We start from the raw sequence: 19,983 nt of genomic DNA on the forward strand, positions 1-19,983 counted from the left end.
GCGGGCCAGGCCTTCAAATCCGCGGACGGTCGGCCCCCGTTCCTCCCCTCCCCACCCCCGCCCCCGCCGACCGTGGCCCCGTCAGCGGAAACCCGGCTTTTCCGGGACTCGGTCCCGGCAGGGAGGGGGTTGCTGCGGGAGCGCGCCTCGGCCCCTCTAGTCTGCGGAGCCTACGCCGGGGAGCTTGCTCTCCGCCTGCCGACTTGGCCCTGCCCTGCGGCGCCAGCAAACGGAGCGGTCGGCGGAGACCCTGGGCCCGCCGCCACTGCGGGTGCCTGTGATCCGAGAAGCTTCCGCCCTGAGAGCAGTCGAGGGCTCAGGAACCTGGAGTCCATAAGGTTCTTCGCAGGACTGAATTCTCAAGCTATGCCGGGGCCCATCTGGAGCCAAGCTTCCTCTTCTTTCCCTACAGCTTCCCTACCCCCAAAATCCTTCGTTACAGAGTGCCAGTGCTTTGTTGCTTACCAAATTTCTGAAATTCCATTCCTCCTAAGGCCTAGCATAGCTGCAACATCCTATCTGGATCACCACCCGCCCCCAAACCATCACCTCCAGCAAGTGAGCGCCTCGCTGGTGCACTTACACCAACAGTAGCACCACAGCACCGCCAGACTCTCCTCCCCACAGGCTGGCAAATGCCCAAGGGAGCCAGTGGTCCAGCCTGCTCCAGTGTGTCAGAAAGACTGTCCAGGACCAGGGGATTCGAACCTGGAGAAAGCAAGTCCCTCCATCCCACACACAAACCTCAAATCCCAGCGACTACTGTTGCTTGAACCGAAGGGCTCACAAGGACTCAAGACAATTTAGCTTTTTAAGCTATGTTGTCGAACAGGTAAGGGCTTGGACTTCTAGCCACAAGGTCAGTTGGGAAGGCCTGCCCTGGCCTACTCCCCAAGCCCACTGTTACTTCCTCAGCCGTGCTAGGGCGCTAAGCTGGCTATTTTTATTCCCCAAGGACAAAGTAGTAAGGTCAAACCAGACCTAGAGGTACATCCCCCAAGCCTTCCTACAAAGCAGGGCAGTGGTGAAACACAGATCTTAGCGCGGGGTTGGCGTCACCACCAGTCAACTGCACCGTCTGATCCCAGTTCATGTTCGTGGTTACTGGGACAGCCCAGTGATTGTAGAAAGAGGCTATTTTAAGTCCTTTTGCAGAAGGGGCCAAAAGGAGATGAGGGAGGATCAGGAGTGTTACATATTCATCTCTTTCCTTGGGAAACAGCTTTATTTACAAAACAGGTCTAAAATAAGAACATGAAATGACAAGTCCTTGGGAATTGTGGCAGAGGTGGCTCTTCTGTGAAGCCCAGGCATCCAGACGGAGGACCAAAAGGAAGGCCAGCGTGAGGGGACCTAAAACTTGAACTCCTTATATTTCTTGCTGCCCCCACGGCTGTCCTGGGGCTGAGCTTTCCGTTTCTTTTGCTGTATGGGAGAAAGAGACATTACAACAGGCTGAACCACCCCTGGGCCCCCAAAACAAGGGTGGGCAGCCTGACATAGACATAGATGTCTGTGGGAAAGGTGCTGAATCCGGATTCTCTTCCAGAGCCCTCTCAGACTTGGCTGAGCTCCTCCCCATCATCGTCCTTAAAAAGGGCAGCCCACTGGAGATTTCTAAGATTTCCAAATCTCAGGAAGTGCAGGGCAGCAAGCAGAGGCCACCCTCACTCTGACCACTAGAGGGCACCATGCCACTGGAAAACGGCAGGCCAGGGTCCCTGGCTCTCACCCAGCCCAGCCCCCTAGAAGCGCCTACCTTCTGTTTGGCAGCATGCTCAGCCACCATGTCGCTGAAGTCCTCCTTCTCCACTTGAGCCTGCTGTTCCCGCACATGCTCCTCATACTTCTGGGTCATGGCCATAGGATCCAGCTCCAACTCTTCAGGCGCCAGGGCCACTTCCACACCTTGCAGCTCAGGAGCCGGGCCCTTCCGGCTCATAACCTGGAAAGGGAATCAGGGCTTTGTCATCTCCAAATACGGTCACAGAGGCCCTAGTTTCTGCTGCCTTTCTCAGCCTCCAAAAGCAGTGTCCTTCAGGTACTCACCGTGGACATGTCATAAATGTGGGTTGATCCCATCATGGCTCCCCCAACAGTGGCTGTTCTCTTCTCTGGCAACACAGTGAACAGCTGAGGTGTCTCACTTCTGCAAAGGACAATGGGATCAGGCCCACAAAGGAAGGTACAAAAGGGTCTCCAGAAGCGGAAACAAAAGAAACAGGTGGCACCACCACTCAGCGCCTTGGAGAGCTTCTGAGCTCCCCAGGGATGCAGCCTCCGAAGTTCATGGAGGCCCATGACAAAAGAATTGTGTAGGGGGGAGGGTGGCACAGTGCTGGCTCCGGGGAACAGAGACGGAGCTAAGGGGCCCCCTGAACCAAGTTAGGGGATCACAGACCAGGACTCCCACGTGCATAGAAGGGTCAAAAGGTCAGAGAGGCTGAAAGTTTCCAAGAGAACTTTGGTAAAGAGAAGCTGGCAAGATAGCAGGCCACAACAGTTCCCACCCAAAAAATGTCATGCCTGGAGTTCTAATATACATAGTTCACACTTCCAGGCCTTCCACATCCACAGCCAGTTTCACCACCAATTTCAAGAATTACGCTAGGAACAAGAGCAAATTTACCACTATCATCCCAGACCATGTCCCTCATCTCTATCTCTCCCACTGGAAGAGGTGACAATCTATTCGCCACACAGGAGCCAGAGTAAATGCCTTAAAATGGAAGTCGGGTCTCGTCAGACCTTTGCTTAAAACCCTCTGAGGCTTCTGGCCATTATCTGAATAAAATCCAAACTCCTTACCACGACCTAAAGGGTTCATAGTCTGGTCCCTTATCCAAGCCCTCCTCACTATACCCTGTCCACAGTACCCTTCTTTTTCTTCTTTGAATATGCAAAGTTTGAGACTTCTGCTTCCTGACAAGGAGCAACAAGAATCAGATATGCCCTCCTGCATGCAACAAACAAAAAATGGGCAAAATATATAAAATGGTGGTTTTTTTTTTTTTTTTTTTGAGACAGAGTTTCACTTTTGTTGCCCACGGAGTGCAATGGTGCAATCTTAGCTCACCACAACCTCTGACTCCCAGGATCATGTGATTCTCCTGCCTCAGCCTCCCAAGTAGCTGTGCCACCATGCCCGGCTAATTTTTGTATTTTTAGTAGAGACAGGGTTTCTCTGTTGGTCGGGCTAGTCTCGAACTCCCAACCCCAGGTGATCGGCCCGCCTTGGCCTCCCAAAGTGCTGGGATTATAGGTGTGAGCCACCGTGCCTGGCACAGTGGTTTTCAAGACACCAGACATGGGGCAACAAAACATAAGTGAGTCCTGTGAGACAGGAAACAAATGTGATGAGCCCTTCAACTGCCCCAGCATGCTGCACTGAGAGTTTCTAGGCCACAGAACAAAGAAGGGAGACCCATGGACAGCCCAGAGGACTCCATCAGTTGGGAGGATGAAGGTAAAAGTCCAGGGAGATGAAGGCATTAAGAGTTCACAGGCCGGGCGCGGTGGCTCACGCCTGCAATCCCAGCACTTTGGGAGGCTGAGGCGGGTGGATCACGAGGTCAAGAGATCGAGACCATCCTGGTCAACATGGTGAAACCCCGTCTCTACTAAAAATACAAAAAATTAGCTGGGCATGGTGGCGCGTGCCTGTAGTCCCAGCTACTCAGGAGGCTGAGGCAGGAGAATTGCCTGAACCCAGGAGGCGGAGGCTGCGGTGAGCTGAGATCGCGCCATTGCACTCCAGCCTGGGTAACAAGAGCGAAACTCCGTCTCAAAAAAAAAAAAAAAAAAAAAGTTCACAGGAAAGCGTACTGGAGAAAAGAGCAGAGAGAGAACTCAAGAGACCTACAGAAGGTCCTCAAGTATGCAGGGGAGCACTAAGCAGCACCTGCCTACTAAGGACAGGGAAAGCAGCACCCAGAAGGATTCGTAACAGTACCCGCTGCTCACTCAGAACTGGGAATAGTGCAACGCCCACTAGCCAGACGGAAAAACCTCCTGATTCACAGGATGGTGGGTAGAGTACACAGGTACTTGTGTCTCACAGGGAGGAGGACTGCTTCAATCCTGCCTCAGGAACCCCAAAAACAAGACCTGAAAAGATCAAACTATTTCCATATAACTATTTTTGGATGAGGTTGAAGAAAATGTACAGGAATACAAAAATACCATGGACCCAACAAGGTCAATTTCACAAAGTCTAGCATTCAATAAAAAATTACCAGGCACTGGACATGCCCAGTGGCTCATGCCTATAATCCCAGCACTTTGGGAGGCTGAAGCAGGAGGATTGCTTGAGCCCAGAAATTCAAGACCAGCCTGGGCAACACAGTGAGAACCTGTCTCAAAAAAAGAAAAAGAAAAAGAAAAAATGTCCAGACATGCAAAAGAGTCGGAAAACACAATCCATAATGAAGAAAATAATCAGCTAATGGCAATCAACCCAGAACTGGCACATGTTAGAGTTAGCGGACAATACATTAAAATGTTGTTATAGCCAAGTGTGGTGGCTCATGCCTGTAATCCCAGCACTTTGGGAGGACGAGGCAGGCGGATCACCTGAGGTTAGGAGTTCAAGAATAGCCTGGTTAACATGGCAAACTCTGTTTCTACTAAAAATACAAAAAAAATTAGCCAGGTGTGGTGGCACATGCCTGTAGTCCCAGTTATTCTGGAGGCTGAGGCACAAGAATTGCTTGAACCTGGGAGGCGGAGGTTGCAGTGAGCCGAGATCACACCATTGCACTCCAGCCTAAGCAACAGGGCAAGACTCCATCTCAAAATAAAATTAAAATGACATTAAATTAATAAAATTAAATATTATCATAACTGCATTCCACACGTTCAAAAAGTTAAATAAGAAAGAATAGATTTTAAAAACCCTAAATCAAACGTCTAGAAAGGAGAATTACATTGTTTGGAATTACTGTTGGATCAGAAATTACAGAAGAAAAAATACTAAACTTGAACGTATAGCAATAGAAATTTTCTAAAATGAAATACAAAGAAGAATTTCTTTAAAAATTAAGAGCAAAAAAATAAATAAATAAAATTTAAAAAATAATAAAAATTAAGAGCATCAGCGAGCAGTGGGACAGCTTCAAGAGACCTACCAGAGGAATAATTTGAGTTCCCAAAGGAAAGAAGAGAAGGGAGCGGAGAAAATATTGGGAGAAATCATAATCAAAATTTTCCCCAAATTAATAAAAACTAAAAACCCAGATCTAAGATACTTAAAAAACCCCCAAGCAAAGAAACCTTCAGAAGCTACACCAAGGCACATTGTAGTCAAATTGTTAGAGCTAGTGATACAATCTTAAAAATAGCCAAACAAAAATGACACATTATGTACACAAGAACAAAGGTAAGAATGACAGTAGATTTCTCACCAGAAACAATGCAAGAAAGACAACACTGGAGCAACATCTTAAAAGTACTAAAAGAAGGCTCATTCACCTATAATCCCAACAGTTTGGGAGGCCGAGGCAGGCAGATCACTTGAGGTCAGGAGCTCAAGACCAGACTGGCCAACATGGCAAAATGCCATCCCTACTAAAAATATAAAAATTAGCTGGGTGTGGTGGCATGTGCATGTAATCCCTGCTACTCAGGAGGCTGAGGCAGGAGAATCACTTGAACCCAGGAGGTGGAGGTTGCTGTGAGCTGAGATCACACCACTGCACTTCAGCCTGGGCAACACAGCAAGACTCCATCTCAAAGAAGAAAAAAAAAAAAGTATTGAAAGAAAAAAAATCAACCTACAATTCTATACCTGGCAAAGAACTTTTTAAAAATGAAGGCCAAATAAAGAATTTTTAAGACTGCCCAAACTGAATAAATTAAAAACCAGCAGACCCACAATACAAGAAATGTTTTTTTAATATTTTGTAGAAATGGGTCTCATTATGTTGCCCAGGCTGGTCTCAAACTCCTGGACTCTAGCAATTCTACCGCCTCAGCCTTCTCCCAAAGTGCTGAGATTACAGGTGTTAAGACACCACACCCCCTCAGGTAAGAAACATTTAAAGGAAGCCCTTCAGACAGAGGAAAAATGATACCAGATAGAAACCTGAATATACACAAAGAAATGAAAGAAACAAAACTGATAACTACATGGTTTCATTCGTGATTCTTATTTAAACCTCCCTAAAAGATAATTGACCATTTAAGCAAAAATAGTAATTATATAGTATCAGATTGCTAACATATGTAAAAGTAAACTATACAACAATATAGTACAAAAATTGGGAGAAGAAAAATGAAGTATATTATAAAGGCTCTTAATACTACCTGGAAGCAGTATAACATTAAGAGAAGGTCTTTATCTCTTGATAAAGATATGATCTACAATAAATCCCAGAGCAACCAATAAAATAGCAAAGCAAAAACTCGCAGCTAATAAACCAACACTGGAGATAAAATGGAATCATAAAAAATGTTCAAGTAATCCAAAAGAAGGTAGAAAAACAGGAAAAAGGGAACAAAGACCAGAATGGATAAAGAGGATCATTTCATGATAAAAGGTTCCATTTAGGAAGACTTAACAACACTACACACTCAAGTACCTAAAAGTGGAGCGTCAAAATGAGCCCATGCCTGTCTCAGGGCCTTTGCACTTACTTGCACTTACTGTTACTTCTGACCTAGATCATCCGGTAGCTGGCGTTTTCCTAATGTTCATTCAGGTCTCAGTTCAAGCACGACCTCCTCAATGAGACCTTTCCAAAGGCCTCCCTGCCACCCCATCCCATTACCCAGTTTCCTCTGCTTCAACATCCTTATCCACATCTGAAAGTATCTTGTTCTCTAATTTCCAGTTTACCTCAACTGCTGACTCCTCATTGCCTGGAGTAGAGCATGGCAGAGTTGGTTCAATAATTGTTTAAAAAGGTATGGGGGAGAAAGGAACAATAGTCAGCCAGCCAAAGGGAAGTGAAGGTCTTCCCCTCTCTGCCCTGTCTGGCACCCTCACCCATCCATCGCCTCCTCAATCTTCTTCTTCCTCAGCTCAATGAGTTCAGGGGTCTCCATTCCAGCAGGCACTGATGAGAAGCCACCAGGAGTGATGAGGCCACTGTGAAGAGAGGGACAAGCTCTGGAGTAAAGAGAAGGCCACCAAACATAGGCCACTTCCAAAAGGCAGTCTGCTTTCCCCACCTGTCTGCAGGGGTGATAAAGCCTGTCTCATCTGGTTTGTCTTCATCACTTTCCTCCTCTTCCTCTTCTTCTGAGGATTCTTCATCAGATGGTTCCAGTTCCCCCCAAGGGGTCCGATCAATCTCTTCTTCCTCAGTCTTGGTCTGAAAGAGATCACTTATTCATTAAACAAATGTTTACTAAGTTCCTATCATGTGCCAGGCTGTTTTAAGCTGAAGGAGTGTAAAAGTCAACACACAGACAATAATCCCTACCTACCTAGAGCTCAAATTCTAGTGAGGGGCTTGCATTAACATCTCAGGAAAATGTATGCCCATTTTCAGACTGACGTTTCAGAACACACACAACTCCCTGATAATGAAGCTATAAACCAACAATCTCTAACCTTCATGACATTAAGCAAAACCAGATCGCCAGTACATGGCCCATACCTGAAATTCAGCAGCATTGGTTCCAAATACGTCCCCATAGAGCGGTTTCCCAGTCTCATCCACTGGAGGTTTGCCCCAGCCACCAGCATGGTACCCAAAGGAACAGCTCTGCAAGACAGCACAATCGGTTTACTCCTTAGCTGCCAAAGAAATTCTGAAGTCCTAGAGAAAAGTCACACTCGAAAGTATAGAACTGACACTTGAGAACTGTGGAAATTATGAGTGCAGAATAAAATTAAATGTTATAAAGCATTAGAAAGCAAAATTAATAAACGACTAAACTCTGGAGGCAACAGGATGAGGAAACAGGAGGCAGAAAGTATGTTAATAGCCTCTTCTGTCATGGTAGAGCCTTTGCTGTCTGAAACCAAAATATGTATGCTGAAACCAAAATATGTATGCTGAAAACATTACTTCAATTTCTTTTTCTTTCCTCTCATCTGTGTGAAATACGAATGACTTCAATTTCTTAATGAATTCAATTTCTAACTTTGGAAAGCTGGCTTGTTCAGAATCTATTTCTCTTAAGGGGCAGAAATTTCTATCTAATGTTTAACAATACTACTTTTTTACTTTAACAACTGTTGTCTGTTTTCTTTTTAATGCTTATTTTAAAATAAGAATAAATCTGCAGACATTTCTGAGATAAAATTATTTCTGAGAGACAGATTGAAGTTAAAAAATATTATTTTTTTTTTTTTGAGACGAAGTCTTATTCTTTCACCACGCTGGAGTGAAGTGGCGCAATCTCAGCTGACTGCAACCTCAACCTCCTGGGTTCAAGCGATTCTCGTGCCTCAGCTTCCCAAGTAGCTAACAGGCATGTGATGCTACATCCAGCTAATTTTTTTGTATTTTTAGTAGAGACAAGGTTTCACCATATTGGCCAGGATGGTCTCGATCTCCTGACCTTGTGATCCAGCCTCCTTGGCCTCCTAAAGTGCTGGGATTACAGGCATGAGCCACCGCGACCAGGCTTCTTTTTTTTTTTTTTTTTTTTTTTTTAACACTAAAGATATGGCTTAACTATGTTCTCAGGCTAGTCTTGAACTCCTGGCCCCAAGGGATCCTCCCACTTCAGCCTTCCAAAGTGCTAGGATTACAAGTGTGAGACACCACATCTGGCTGAGATAAAATTATTTCTCTGTTCATTCTTATAGTCATCAGAGACATAGCTGGAAACACATTCACCAAATAGTCAATTTGACTATTTCTGAGCAGTAAAATTGTGATTTGCTTTCATTTTTGCACTTGTCAATTCTGACTATTTTATGATGAGCATATCAGTTTATTAAAAAACAAAAACCATTCTTTGTTTTTCTTTTTTTTTTTTTTTGAGACGGAGTTTCGCTCTTGTTACCCAGGCTGGAGTGCAATGGCGCGATCTCGGCTCATCGCAACCTCCGCCTCCCGGGTTCAGGCAATTCTCCTGCCTCAGCCTCCCGAGTAGCTGGGATTACAGGCACGCACCACCATGCCCAGCTAATTTTTTGTATTTTTAGTAGAGACGGGGTTTCACCATGTTGACCAGGATGGTCTCGATCTCTTGACCTCGTGATCCACCTGCCTCGGCCTCCCAAAGTGCTGGGATTACAGGCGTGAGCCACCGCGCCCGGCCTCCATTCTTTGTTTTTCTAGAGACACATGGTATATGACAAATATGATGTGTCAATAAAAAAGAGACACCTGGTGGAGTCAGAGAAGGAAAACAAAAAAATTACCTTCCAGTTCAAAAGCAGGGACAGCAGAGACTGAACAAAAGGACAACGCTCACCTCAGGGATGGGCGAGTTCAGCCCAGGGATTTTCAGGTTGGGATATGACGGGGGTGGTCCATATCGCTGCATGGCAATCAGCCACGGGGGAGGGACCTTGTGGGCATTCTGCAGGAAAAAGAGAACAGGATACCATCTGCCAAACCCTATCCCTGTCTCTGCTTTCTGCCCCAATCCCCACCCTCTTCGCTGCTTCCCCAGCCCGCTAACTGACACTCACTGGTCCTACTGGCATCCCCAAGGAAATCCTTAGCTCATCAGACAGATCTCCTGGCTTCTTCTCCTTCAGTCGTGTCTCGAACTCCTTCCCCTGAGGGAAAAGCAGAGCATACTGCATTGTAGACCCAGCCACTTAGTGGGAGCAAAATGGCAAGAGCATGTGAAAACAAAGGCGAGAAGTCCTAACCCACATCAGATAGAAAATCCCACTGAGGGCTACCTGGCTCCCACTCTGATTCTCATCACTTCTTTCCCTGGCCAAAGTAGGGGAAGGAATAAAAACCAGGGCAGAGGGGAAAAGCCCAGACTCCCAGTGCTGTCAGTAACCCACTAAGAGAACACAGCCAACATTAGGACCTACCTTCTCATCTGTAAAATGAGGGCACTCAATGGGATAATCTGCATTTAATTCTTCTACCTCATAAATTCCATGACATCATGGTGACTATGATTTCAAGGATCAGAAAATAATACCAACTTTTCTACCACCCTCAGTGTTAAAAGTTTCCTAAAAGCATCTGCCCCTTGGCCCCCCCATCCCTAAACCAACCACCACCAACTATTATCATTTCAAAGACAGAATACGAAAAGTCTGAGAAAGAAGTCACCAGGTCTGCATCTCTCCTTCAAAAAGGACCTCATTTTAAAAGTCCATCTCATCCGAGGGTAGGGCAATTCTAAGGCTGAGGAACTACTGTAATCACTTCAAAAGCCCTCCTGGGTCAGGTGCAGTGGTTCACTTTGGAAGGCTGAGGTGGGCAGATCGCTTGAGCTCAGGAGTTCTAGACCAGCCTGGACAACATAGCGAAACTCTGTCTCTACCAAAAAATACAAAAAATTGGCCAGGCATGCTGTGCCTGTGGTCCCAGCTACTTGAGGGGCTGAGATGGGAGAAAACTGCTTGAGCCCAGGAGGGAAAGGTTACAGTGAGCCCAGATCATTCCACTACACTCCAGCCTGGATAACAGGGTGAGACCCCATCTTAAAAAAAAAAAAAAAAAAAGCCCCAGACAGTCTCAACCCCAAGGCCTAGACTGGCCTCTCCCAGACCCCTCCCAAACCTCATAGTACAGGTCCCCATGGATGGTCAGCTTTGGCTTCGTCTGCCACTTGAAGAAGGCATCGTGCAGTTTCTGGTAGTCAATGTCAATCTTGCCCATTTTAGGCCGAACTTTCTCTCGCATTTTTGACTTCATGGTCTTCTGTTCTTCCTGTGGAGAATAGCAGAAGACAAGCCTTAACAAGTACTCACCAAATTCGTGTAGAGAATCCAGTTTCCAGCTCCAAAAGAGATCAAGAGAAGCCTCAATTATCTCACCCTGAAAGTCACCAAGATCCTTCCTGCTCAAACCCTTCAAAACATAATCCATACTGAACAAAAATAGACTACACCATATCAGCCTCAGCTGTGTATATCAATAACTAGTTATTAAACCATCTCATCAAAGATGAATCTCATCAGTTCTCTGAAAGGCGGAGACTTCCCGTGTTCTTTTTTTGTACCTCCTGAGTTCAAAGCATTTAATTAAAAGCTTTAAAATTAAGAAGTTATGGCTGGGCACAGTGGTTCACACCTGTAAATCCAGCACTTTGGGAGGCTGAGGTGGGCGTATCATGAGATCAGGAGATCAAGACCATCCTAACACGGTGAAATCCCATCTCTACTAAAAATACAAAAAAATTAGCCAAGCGTGGTGGCACACACCTGTAGTCCCAGCTACTTGGGAGGCTGAGGCAGGAGAATCGCTTGAACCCAGGAGGTGGAGGTTACAGTGAGCGGAGATCGCACCACTATACTCCAGCCTGGGTGACAGAGCAAGACCCCGTTTAAAAAAAAAAAAAAAAAATTTAAGAAGTTACACAACTACCATGAATCTGTAGCCACAAAGTGCATCTGGGAAACGAGTCACCAGGTGAGCTGGCAAAGTGAAGGCAGAGGAGAGGAAAAGCAGAGGAGGAAAACAAAGGGATAATTAGACAAGTAACAAGTAGGTGGCAGGTGGGTTTCAAACCAGGTTCCCATTTTGAAGCACTCTGCTGTGAATGATGGGGACACCCGAGGGCAGATGAGAGCCCTGCCAGGACCTCACCTTCTCCTGCAGGGCCTCTCGCATCTCCTGGATGCCTGTGCGTTTGATGAAGTCTGGCAGTTCGAAGGGAGGCTTCTCAATGCCCCGTTTGCCCTGCAGATACTTGCGCTTAAAACACCAGTGGCGTGGCACAGGCACGGAGTTCCGAGTGGCCTTGAGGTGGACCAAGAGCTTAGGGTCCTGTGCCGTCACATCGTGCATCTCCACGACATCGGGCCGAGCCACCAGCTGGAAAACACACAGGAACGCGTGTGTTAAAAGCCCTAGCTTGTCAGGTTTGAAGCTCTTCTTCCCATTCCTCTTCGTCAAAGGACCCATACCCAAATCACCCACAACACTTCCTTCAAAGCTGTCACCTCCCTGGCTTCCCAGGTTGTCTCCCAGCTGGGCTCCAGGGCCTGCAGGATCCTCTCAGGTCTCACCTGCTTAAGTTCAGCCACAGTGAAGCGGTTCATTCGGCGCAACTTCTTCTTGGACAGCTTGGGGGCTTCTGGCTTCTTTTCCTAGAACAGAACAATCACCTCTTTTGAGCAGGACTCAGATGTGAATGAAACTGCCCAACCCACCCTAACCTTAAGCCACTGAAGCTCTTCAAGAGTTCACCATGGTCCCTCTCTGGATGCCTCTCAGCCACCTGTGCCCAGAGTCCCTGCTTTCCGCCAAGAGGGCCAGACCTGACCTGCTCATCATCACTGCTGTCATCATCACTGTCCTTGTGCTCCTCCTCAAAGCCCTTCTTCTTGGGGGCTGCAGAGTTCTCCAGTTTGTCAAGTTTCTCTGGCTCCTTCTCTTTCTCCTTCTTCACATCATCAGTGAGCTGAGGAGGCAGACAAAGTGAAACCCCTGCCCTCTGAGCCCCTTCCCAGTTCCTAAAGCCAGCACTGAAAAGATGCCTGTTCCCTGCCTCTCACCCACCTCTGAGCCCCTTCCCTGTTTGGCACTGCCCCTTCCAAGTGTGCTCTCCTTGTACCTTAAAAGCTTCAAAGATCCTCTTAAAGAAGATAAAGTTGGGCTCATAAATTTCTGGTTCTTCAGTCACATACTCAATCTCGACATCAGCTGCTGGGGAGTCAGAGCCACGGGACCGGGTTGAGTCTTTCTCTCGGTCCCCAGAGCTCTCAGAGGACACCCCTCGTACTCGCTGGGGCTTTTTCTTCTTCTTTCGGTTCCTACGCTTTCGGTTTTTCTGTCAAGAGGAGGAAAACCAGCTGGGTCAGAGAATACAAGCACGGTGGCAGCACCCCAACCCATGAACTCCGCCCCCAGTGTCCCCCACAGTTCAATGCTCAGGCTTTTTCCAAGGAGGCCATCTCAGGAAGTGGTTGTGAAGGGGCCTTGGAGTCAGACTCCAAAGTTCTGCCACTCACAAGCTGTGTACCTTTGGGTGAATTACTGTGCCTCTCAGAACCTCAGCTCTTTCAGCTGTAAAATGTAGGCATGCATAGTACTTGGGACTCAAAGCAATTAAATAAAAAATATCTATAAGATGCTTAGGCAGAAATTGGCACAAAATAGAAGCTATTACTTACTGAACACTTACAAATTGTGCTATGTTCGTTCGTACCCAAGTCCCATCCCCTGCCTTTCCTTCCAGACTCAGCTCCAACCCTACCTCCTTTTTAGATATGGATACTGTGTCCTCCTCAGTCTCTGATGCTGACTGGCCCAGGGACGAGCGAGCATCTGTTTCCATTTCCTCTTCCTCTGTAAGGAAGAAGGTGGTGATGAGTCTTCAAGGTACCAGTGCCCTGCACGCATCACAGTAACCCACCTTTACCAAGAGCCTGACTCTCTATAAACTCTCCTTGGGGAAGGGACACAGGAATGAGGACTCAGCCTTGGCTTCCCCAGGTTCTGTGGCTGCAGCCTCAGGACAGCTGGCACTCACCCTGCTGAGAGTTCATCTCTTCCTGGCGGCTCTCCTTCAGCTGCAGGATCTTCTCCAAAGCCTGGGGGATCTTGGGGCCCACAGAGGGGTCATCCATCTGCCAGAGACAACCAGTCAGAGGAGATGAATCACAGCGCCCTTTTTCTGCCTACTTCCACCTTTTGGACTAGAAAGGCTGCTGGCCAGGTGATGTAAGCAGCAGAGTGTGTGCAACACCAACTGGGCTCAATGAGGTTCAGTGTCCCTCAGAGGGACCCCAAGACTCTGCCTCAGTAATGTCTCCCCAATCCCTCTGCCATACCCTAAGTATAGTTTAAATAAGCAGGGCTCCCCACCACCCCCAGGAATTTAAGTCCCCCCATCTTCTCCCAGAATCCTTCTCTAAAAATCTAAAAATAGTCCCCTTCTAAACTACCGCTCTTCTGTCCCTAGGAAGAAACCATCAGTCTCACCTCTCTGTTTTCATCTCCAGGGGGCGGTGGGGGACCACGAGGCCGGGGAACAGGGGCTCCCATGGGCAAAACTGTGGGAGTGGGGCCCACTGGGCCAACTGGAGCAGTTACTGAGAGAAGGGAGAAAGAAATTCAATGTCAGAAGAGACAAAATACTCACATAAAAAAAAACCTCTCTTGCTAAAAAGCACCTGCAGTGGAGGAGGGCACAGAAGGGGGTCAGGGGGTAGGTTCTGAGGTTCTGGTAATGTTTTGGATCTTGGTCCAGGTGCTGGTTGTATGGGTGTGCTCTGTTTGTAAAAAAAATCATTAAACTGTATATTTACTCTATATGCACTTTTTAAATGTGACAGATACTTTAAAAGTCTTTAAAAAAATTTTTTTAAACACCTTCCTTGCCCTTCCCCTCCATTCCAGGGTCTCACCTCGAGGACCCAGAGGAGTGCGCACGCCAATTTGGCCCATGTCTTGTGGGGGCCGAGGGACTGGGGTGCCCATCTTGGCAATCTCCTGCTGTCGTTCCTGCTCCAGTAACACAGCTGCCTATGGGAGGGAAGTGGGAGTAGAGAGACAGCCTGAAAACGCGTTTGGCAGGCAGCCCCTGGAAAATGCATTCTTTCAGCCGGGTAATGCGCCGAAGGAGAACAATCACGAACCACTTGGGTGCTGACATCCCCTCCACCCCGACACTTCCAGGCTACTAATCCAAATGGAGGAGCCCTCTCATCACAACAGAAATCCCTAGAAATAACACCAAGGAAAACCCCAGGAAACTTCTCGTTCCTAGTGAAAAATTTCATATTGAGCCAAACACTGCTTTCTACTTTTCAGAGAGTTTTCTTCCCCAAAATATTAAATTATACAGAAGAAACTTTTAAACTCTTTTCTTGCATCTACCCCTCAAGATCCAGCATAATCTGGGCAAAGACAGTAGTTCATCCACAGGTCCAGACTTGCTGCTTTTTTTTTTTTTTTTTTTTTGGAGACAGGGTCTGGAGTGCAGCAGCATGATCTCAGCTCACTGCAACCTCTCTGCCTCCCAGGCTCAAGCCATCCTCCCACCTCAGCCTCCCAAGTAGCTGGGACTACAGGTATGTGCCACCACATCTGGCTAACTTTTGTATTTCTGATAGAGACAGAGTTTCATCATGTTGGCCAGGCTGGTCTCAAACTCCCGAGTTCAAAAAATCCACACACCTCAGCCTCCCGAAGTGCTGGGATTCCAGGTGTGAGCCACTGCACCCAGCTCATACCTGTGGCTTTTAACATTTACTTTTTAATATTCCTGAGTAATCCATTGGGTAATGACTAATGCAATACACCTCTGGGGCCAAACATCTTATATAACATTCCCAGATTTATAGTCATATTTTGTCTAAATCCAATACAAATAATTCAATTGCCCAGTGTCCTATCTAGCATGATGTCATGTAAGGCAAGCAGAGATCAGCATATGCTTTGTGTAACAGGTCAGAAGGTAAATACTTTAGGTTTTATGGGCTGCTGTATAGATTCTGTTACATATTTTTGGTTTGCGTTTTCTTAAAACTCCTAAAAAATTTACAAGTTATTTTTAGCTTACAGGCCATACAAACACAGGCCCAGATCATAGTTTGTTCAATTCCTGAACTCTAAGAAAAACTGAATGCTTTGGAAGACACTGGAACTTAGCTGGGGACAAAATAGCCTCCAGGGAAAACTTGAATGGTACACCCTAAGCACTATAAATGGCTGCCAACAAACTGGACCATGAGGTCAAAGGTTAAGGGGGAGGAGTATTACCCGCTTCTGTTGCTCCAAGAGCTCATGTTCCTTCAGCGAATGATCTCCCTGCTTAAAAAAGAAAACAAGCTCATACCAGCACCAATATTCCACAGGCCAATCTCCCACAACTCTTGCTTCTTGAGATCCTCTTCCATGTTCTAGTCTTTAATCCTGACCTTCCCAGAAACCTTAGCTCTAGGATCCAACTTTCTCTAAGGCTCCTCTCCCACCAGGCCAGGGCTTCCATCTGCCCTACCTGCTTGGCACGTTCCTCCTGCTGCATCAGCAATGCCGCCTGCTGCTGAGCCAGCTTCAGCCGCTCCTCTTCTGACAGTGCCACCGGCTCACCCACACGGAGAGGAGGCGGGGGCCCCAAATTTGGTGGGTGGGCCATAGGAAAGCCAAGGCCAAGGCCTGGTGGAGGTGGTGGGGGTGGTGGAGGAGGTTGTAGAGGGGGGAGTCCCATAGGTGGTGGTGGCATAGGAATTCCAGGGAGCTATGGAGAAAATATGATCATAAAATTAGGAAGCATTTATTCATTCTGCAAACATTTGGGGGAATCTACTTTGAGTCAGGAGCTGGGATTCTAAGTTAAATGATATACAGTTCCCACTTCTTAAGAAAGAATGCTCCACAGCACTATGAAGATATGAGAATGTTAACTTCCTTTGGCATCAACCAAAGGAAGCTATCCTGACCACAGATTCTGCATGCAATTCCAGGATAATCAAGGACACCTCTGAGGTCATCTAGGGACTCCTCATCCTGCACACAGAGATCAACAGATCTCAGGTCAGAGCCACTGCTTTACAGAAAAAGAGGCAAATCCTAGATCAGAAGGAACATGGAAATTGAGACGATTTAAATAAACAGGAACTACTGTGGCCAGGGCAATACAAACCCCAATGACTACTAAACGCAAGGGGTATGAAATCAAATCAGGGAGCCCTCGATGTCTCACAAAAGAACATGGGAACTGTGCCCGAGGCAGGCAAAGAAGACGGTGATTGCTTCCAGCTGGGCAGGGACAAGTTAGGCTTCCTTGTATTCAAGCTTTTTTTTTTTTTTTTGAGAGAGAGAGTCTTGCTCTGTTGCCCAGGTAGGAGTGCAGTGGCGCAATGTTGGCTCACTGCAACCTCTGCTTTCCAGGTTCAAGCAATTCTCATGTCTCGGCCTCCCAAATAGCTGGGATTATAGGCACTGCCACCACACCTGGCTAATTTTTGTATTTTTAGTGGAGATGGGGGTTTCACCATGTTGGCCAGGCTGGTCTTGAACTCCTGACCTCAAGTGATCCATCTGCCTCAGCCTCCCAAAGTGCTCGGTGAGTCATCAAGCCCTGCCTTTCTTTTGAGACAGAGTCTCACTCTATCACCTAGGCTGGAGTGCAGTGGCTAGATCTCGGCTCACTGCAGCCTCCACCTCCCCGGTTCAAACAATTTTCCTGCCTTAGCCTCCCAAGTAGCTGGGATTACAGACATGTGCCACCACACCCAGCTAAGTTTGTATTTTTAGTAGAGATGGGGTTTCACCATGTTGGCCAGGCTGGTTTTGAACTCCCAATCTCAGGTGATCCACAAGCCTCGGCCTCCCAAAGTGCTGGGATTTTTTTTTTCAAATTTTTAAATTTTATTTTATTGTAAGTTCTAGTGTACATGTGCAGGATGTACAGATTTGCTACATAGGTAAATATGCACCAGGGTGGTTTGCTGCACCTATCAACCCATCACCTAGGTATTAAGCCTGGCATGCATTAGCTATTTTTCCTGACACTCTCCCAGCCCCTGCTCCACCTTCTCTCTCTCTCTCTCTTTTTTTTTTTTTTTTTAAAAGAAACAAAGTCTCATTCTGTCACCCAGGATGGAGTACATGAAGTACAGTGGCGCAACCGTAGCTCATTGCAGCCTCGAGCTCCAGGACTCAAGCAATCCTTAAGCCTCAGCATTGCAAGTAGCTGGGACTTTATAGGTGCGTGGCGCTGTACCCAGATAATTTTTAAAACTTTTTTTTTTTTTTGAAACAGAGTCTTGTTCTGTCGCCAGGCTGGAATGCAGTGGCGTGATCTCCGCTCACTGCAACCTCCGCCTCTTGGGTTCAAACAATTCTCTTGCCTCAGCCTCCCGAGTAGCTGGGACTACAGAGGTGCGCCACCAAGCCCAGCTAATTTTTTTTATATTTTAGTACAGACGGAGTTTCACTATGTTGGCCAGGATGGTCTTGATCTCTTGACCTTGTGATCCGCCCACCTCGGCCTCCCAAAGTGCTGGGATTACAGGCGTGAGCCACGGTTAAAACTTTTTTGTAGCCGGGCGCGGTGGCTCAAGCCTGTAATCCCAGCACTTTGGGAGGCCGAGGCGGGTGGATCACAAGGTCAAGAGATCGAGACCATCCTGGTCAACATGGTGAAACCCCGTCTCTACTAAAACTACAAAAAATTAGCTGGGCATGGTGGCGCGTGCCTGTAGTCCCAGCTACTCAGGAGGCTGAGGCAGGAGAATTGCCTGAACCCAGGAGGCGGAGGTTGCGGTGAGCCGAGATCGCGCCATTGCACTCCAGCCTGGGTAACAAGAGCGAAACTCCGTCTCAAAAAAAAAAAAAAAAAAAACAAAAAAACTTTTTTGTAGTAACAGAGTCGTACTACACTGCCCAGGCTGGTCTTGAACTCCTGGCCTTGAGTGATTCTCCCATCTAGGCATCCCAAAGTGGTGGGATTACAGGCATGTGCCACTGCACCCGGCCACAAGCTCAATCTTGAATGACAGGTAGAATCCGGAGATGCAGACAGTGGGAAGGAGACAAATAGCATCAAAGAGAGAATTGAAGAGCTCACAATTCTGCCACGGCAGTACCTCCCTGCCCAAACTGTTAGTTGCATCCCAAGTACACTGCAGGTGAGAGGAAGGGCTACCCTGAACAGATGGAATCTTTTATTTTCCCCCTTCCTCAGGTTAAGCTAGTAATTAATGTGCAAGAGTGTCATATCTCACACATGCGCGTGAACACCCAATCATTACACTCATGCACTACAAAAGGATCAGCAGATAGAATATTAAAAAATGGAAGAACCTCCCTACCTGTGCCGACATGGGAGGTGGAGCGGCTTTGTCCCCATCTTCCCCTCTCAAAACGGGCCGATTCAGCACGATGCCAGTCTGCAAAAGAGAAAGGCTGTTGTAAAATTGGCTGTTTCACTAAACGACATTCTCGCCCAATTCATTCAACAAAATGTACCTAGCGCCTGTGTGCCAGCGCTCTGGCTGGGCACTGAAGAGGACCAAGATAGATCCAAGAGATTACAACTAAGCTAGCAAAGGCAGGAAGAAGGCAAAGAGAGCAAGCCTCCGCCTTGCTGTGCCGAGATAAAGAAAGAATGAAAACCTAGTGAGGAGTATAGGTCTCCTGGAGACCCTCGGCCTATCCTGACGTCCTGCCGCCAACACCCACCTGGCGGGTGTAGGTCTGCAGCCGCTCCACCAGCTCCTCGCGACTACCTGCGTGGCAAAGTACATGATCAATAAGGCAGGCCAGCCCGGCCAGGTCAGGCCCCAGCGGCCCACCTCCGCCCCTCGCGCCCGGGTCTCCCGGGTAACCAGGCTCCGCTTCTCCTCAGGCCGGTAAAGGCCCCTCGACTTCCTGTGTTCCTCACCCTGGATCGGAGCTCCGATCTCTGCCAACTTGGCCTGAAGCTCCTGGGCAGCCCAGGCGCCATAGTGGCCTGGAGGTGGCGGCGGCGGCGGCAGCTGCAATTCCGCTTTGGGAGGCTCCGGGTGCTCAGTCGCCATCTTAGCCGCAGGAAGGCGCGCGACCAACCCGGAAGCTCGGCCCAGCCGCCGGCCCCACTTTCCGGAACTTCCGGCAGCGCCGTGCGCCACGTCCTCTCTGGTTGGGAGGCTGTGCGCACGCTGCCGTTCCCTCGGCCACGGGATTCGCCGCACACGCCCCTTTCTCCAACGACCCCTCGGCGGCCTGGTCGCGAGGCCTCCTGGGAGTTGTAGTGCACAGGTCTCGGTCTCAGCGGGCCCAGCGCCCGGCTACTGCCAGACGGCCGGCGGCGGGCCCGTGGGCGGAGCTGCAGAGAAGGTTGGCTCTTCCCCGAGGGAGTGTTTTCTGCGCCTCACCTGCGGGAGCGCAGGCTCTCAAGCCTTCCGGCCCGGCTCCCCGGTCAGAGGCCCTGACACGCTCCCAGGGAGTCCCG

At 48.0% G+C, this 19,983-nt stretch overlaps 1 protein-coding gene and 1 pseudogene across 2 annotated transcripts; both read right to left on the reverse strand.

Annotated features, from left to right (window-relative positions):
• Nucleotides 1-1,198: 1,198 nt before the first annotated feature.
• On the reverse strand, nt 1,199-19,624 carry SF3B2 (splicing factor 3b subunit 2). Of its 2 annotated transcripts, none has more exons than XM_032282766.1 (22): nt 19,435-19,624; nt 19,233-19,279; nt 18,863-18,940; nt 16,045-16,284; nt 15,807-15,854; nt 14,450-14,567; nt 14,025-14,134; nt 13,573-13,669; nt 13,297-13,388; nt 12,655-12,870; nt 12,364-12,501; nt 12,107-12,187; nt 11,685-11,912; nt 10,656-10,805; nt 9,596-9,685; nt 9,376-9,483; nt 7,602-7,709; nt 7,171-7,313; nt 6,986-7,087; nt 2,050-2,149; nt 1,760-1,945; nt 1,199-1,425 (listed from the first exon to the last, which is right to left on the reverse strand). In XM_032282766.1, the coding sequence occupies exons 1-22, from the start codon at nt 19,568-19,570 to the stop codon at nt 1,354-1,356; spliced, it is 2,688 nt and encodes an 895-aa protein (XP_032138657.1). In that variant the 5' UTR covers nt 19,571-19,624; the 3' UTR covers nt 1,199-1,353. The 2 variants fall into 2 exon arrangements, with proteins under 2 accessions (XP_032138657.1, XP_032138656.1); XM_032282765.1 differs by having other exon boundaries at nt 15,807-15,857.
• LOC116555230 lies at nt 18,730-18,823 on the reverse strand (annotated as a pseudogene).
• Nucleotides 19,625-19,983: the final 359 nt, after the last annotated feature.

The sequence above is a fragment of the Sapajus apella genome, unplaced genomic scaffold, assembly GCF_009761245.1.
Source record: "Sapajus apella isolate SASKATOON/1434 unplaced genomic scaffold, GSC_monkey_1.0 scaffold14, whole genome shotgun sequence".
Lineage (NCBI taxonomy): Eukaryota > Metazoa > Chordata > Mammalia > Primates > Cebidae > Sapajus > Sapajus apella.

What these genes read in the sequence shown, in the direction of transcription:
- SF3B2 (XM_032282765.1), bottom strand. Translation starts at nt 19,570, where the DNA reads ATGGCGACTGAGCACCCGGAGCCTCCCAAAGCGGAATTGCAGCTGCCG. An exon ending in TGCAGACCTACACCCGCCAG is followed by an intron (nt 18,941 to 19,232) that starts GTGGGTGTTGGC and finishes TCTCTTTTGCAG; the next exon opens with ACTGGCATCGTGCTGAATCG. An exon ending in ATGGGGACCTGTACTATGAG is followed by an intron (nt 9,686 to 10,655) that starts GTTTGGGAGGGG and finishes CTTTTCCCTCAG; the next exon opens with GGGAAGGAGTTCGAGACACG.